The 2,685-nt window shown below is 41.4% G+C and overlaps 1 protein-coding gene across 1 annotated transcript; it reads left to right on the plus strand.

Annotated features, from left to right (window-relative positions):
- Positions 1–264: 264 nt before the first annotated feature.
- On the plus strand, positions 265–1,176 carry LOC141114435 (olfactory receptor 10G4-like). Its single transcript, XM_073608146.1, has one exon. It carries the CDS (start codon positions 265–267, stop codon positions 1,174–1,176), a length of 912 nt encoding a protein of 303 aa, XP_073464247.1.
- Positions 1,177–2,685: the final 1,509 nt, after the last annotated feature.

Raw genomic sequence — 2,685 nt, forward strand, 5'->3', positions numbered from 1 at the left:
GCTGTTATATCTAGTGAGTGATTACTCCTTTACGAGATGCTGGGTAACCTAGTCTATATTTTCTGAAAGAAATCATATACATGTTACATTAGTAGTGATAGAGCAGATAAACAGTGAATAAGGGTCAGCATATTAGCAACATTATCAACAAAGTCATCAAACATGACTTTTTTTTAGTACATCCATGAAATAAAACATATTATCCAGCATCACAGTGAACCATTCTCTTTGTCTATAATATTTCATAATATGACTGATGGATAAATGGATGATAAGAATTCATCTCTCCTGGCAGAATTCATTCTTAAAGGACTTCCATGTGTGGATGAGTTACGGATCCCCCTCTTTCTGCTTCTCACAGTTATCTATATTTCCACTTTGATTGGAAATGCCCTCCTTATTAGCACGGTTAAAAGAACTCCATCTCTTCATACTCCAATGTATTTCTTTCTTACAAACCTGTCATTGCTGGACATCTGCCTGTCCTCAGTCACCTTACCCAAGTTGCTGGAGAACACATTGTCCATGAAAACCATTCCCTTCAGTGGTTGCGTCTCCCAGTTGTACTTCTTCCATTTCTTGGCAAGTTCTGAATGTTTTCTGTACACCGTCATGGCCTATGATCGCTATGTGGCCATTTGTCGGCCCCTACACTATAACAAACTGATGAGTTGGTGGGTTTGCACATGCCTTGCCTTTGGATCCTGGTTGGCCGGGTCACTGCACTCCATTACTCACACCGTGTTAACCTTCCATCTTCCTTTTTGTCACTCTAATGAGATAGACCATTTTTTCTGTGATATAATCCCAGTGCTGAAACTGGTCTGTGCAGACACTTCGATCAACAAAACTATGATTCTGGTTAATATTGCAGCAATCTCCCTAAGCTGCTTCCTTCTGATCATAACTTCTTACATAAATATTATATTAGCCATAATAAGAATAAAAACTGTGGATGGAAGGAAAAAGGCTTTCTCCACCTGTGTGTCTCATGTAACAGTAGTAGCACTGTTTTATATCCCATGCATTTTTACTTATATGCGTCCTAACTCGAAATCTACTTTTGATGGGGTAGTAGCTGTTTTTTACACACTGATCACCCCATTACTAAACCCCATTATATATAGCCTTAGAAACAAAGAGGTGAAGGAAGCTTTAAAGAAATTATTATGTTAAATTGAATCACATTCCAGTATGTTATATCAGTTAATTACATTGTTGTGATATTATTACATTTTTATAATCTGTTGTGATTAATAGATCATCAAATGCATTTTTTAAATTAAAGTATCTGGATTTGCCCTGGAGTCCCTATAGCATAGAGCAGGTGTAGGCAACCTTGAAGAGGTGGAGATGTACCTAAACAACATGGGAGAAGTCAAAGATCGCTGGGTACAGTGTCGTCCCCTCACACCTTATTTAAACCTCTAATACTTCCGTGTAGCAATTGCATGCATTGCAATCATGGGTTTAAATCAGGTGGTGAGGAGCCAACATATCGCCTCCTCAGCACCTGTCAAACACACTCGGATCTCTTTTCAGGGGAGCAGCAGTGCCTGCTGCATTTGTGAATGAACTGGTACTATTCTGAGGCCCCTATAAGCCTGCTTTCACACTGAAGTGCTGCGGTTTACCCACACCGCGGGTGCAGCGCAGTGCATCTGCAAATTTCCTGGGTTAGCTGCACTTTGCCATAGACTTCTATTATATCCTGCTGGTGTTGTGCACTTTCTGAAAGAGCACCAAAACTCAGGAGTTTTGGTGCGCTTTCAAAAAGTGCACCAAACTTGAAGTATATAATGGAAGTCTATGGCTAAGTGCAGCAAACCCACAGGAAAGCTGCAGGTAGGTGTGGGTAAACCGCAGCGCAGCAGTGTGAAAGCAGCCCTATACTATTATGCCCAGTGTATTGCTTCACACTGACCTGAAGATCTCTTCTTTCCTGCTGCTGGCACCACTCTGGAGACCGCTAGCCGGGAAAAGAGGTGGAGTGCAGTTGGTATCACTCTGCATGGGACAGGAGCCAGCACTACAGAGAAGGCATTGGCTTATGTGGCTTTTGCTCTCTACTACATATCCAACTTTACTAATAGTCCCTCTGCATTGCACTCTGTTTGATGTTCTGGGGTGGTGGGTCAGCAAGCCCAGACCATGATCTACCAGTCACCCGTCTGCCATCTACAGGTAGATTGTGATCTACTGATTGCTGACCCCCGGCGTAGAGCTATGAGAGGACGATGCTGCTTCTCCTTTCACTGTCCAGGCTGGGGCACATCCAATACCCCTTGGGCTCAGAGCAGATGAGTTCAATGATACAGGCTACCACACTAGTGGAAGAAGAAAAGTATTGCAGCAGAAAACTTTTGATTAAACATGAATAGTGCAGCAAAAGCTTGTTTGTTTTTATTTTTTAATAGGCTATTAATTGATATCCTGTATTTTAGCTAGAGTTTTGCTGTAAGGTACTTAGTGCAGAAAAGTTATATTCACTTCAATTATCCAATCCAAAATAAATAAAATATTTTTTTTTTTATTATTCCTGTGCACATAATTAGGAGTTCAAAATGAACAAAGGTTCACTTGACTATGTGAAAAATGTACTCCTTTAGGTAGCTGCAAACGCCAAAGCTAAATGGGGGGTGGGGGGGGGGGGGGGGGGATCTAGATGCTGCTACAGATTTTGAT

Source organism: Aquarana catesbeiana, linkage group LG01, assembly GCF_042186555.1.
Source record: "Aquarana catesbeiana isolate 2022-GZ linkage group LG01, ASM4218655v1, whole genome shotgun sequence".
NCBI lineage: Eukaryota > Metazoa > Chordata > Amphibia > Anura > Ranidae > Aquarana > Aquarana catesbeiana.

Excerpts from the sequence above, each read along its gene's own strand:
- LOC141114435 (XM_073608146.1), top strand. The coding sequence starts at position 265 with ATGGATGATAAGAATTCATCTCTCCTGGCAGAATTCATTCTTAAAGGA.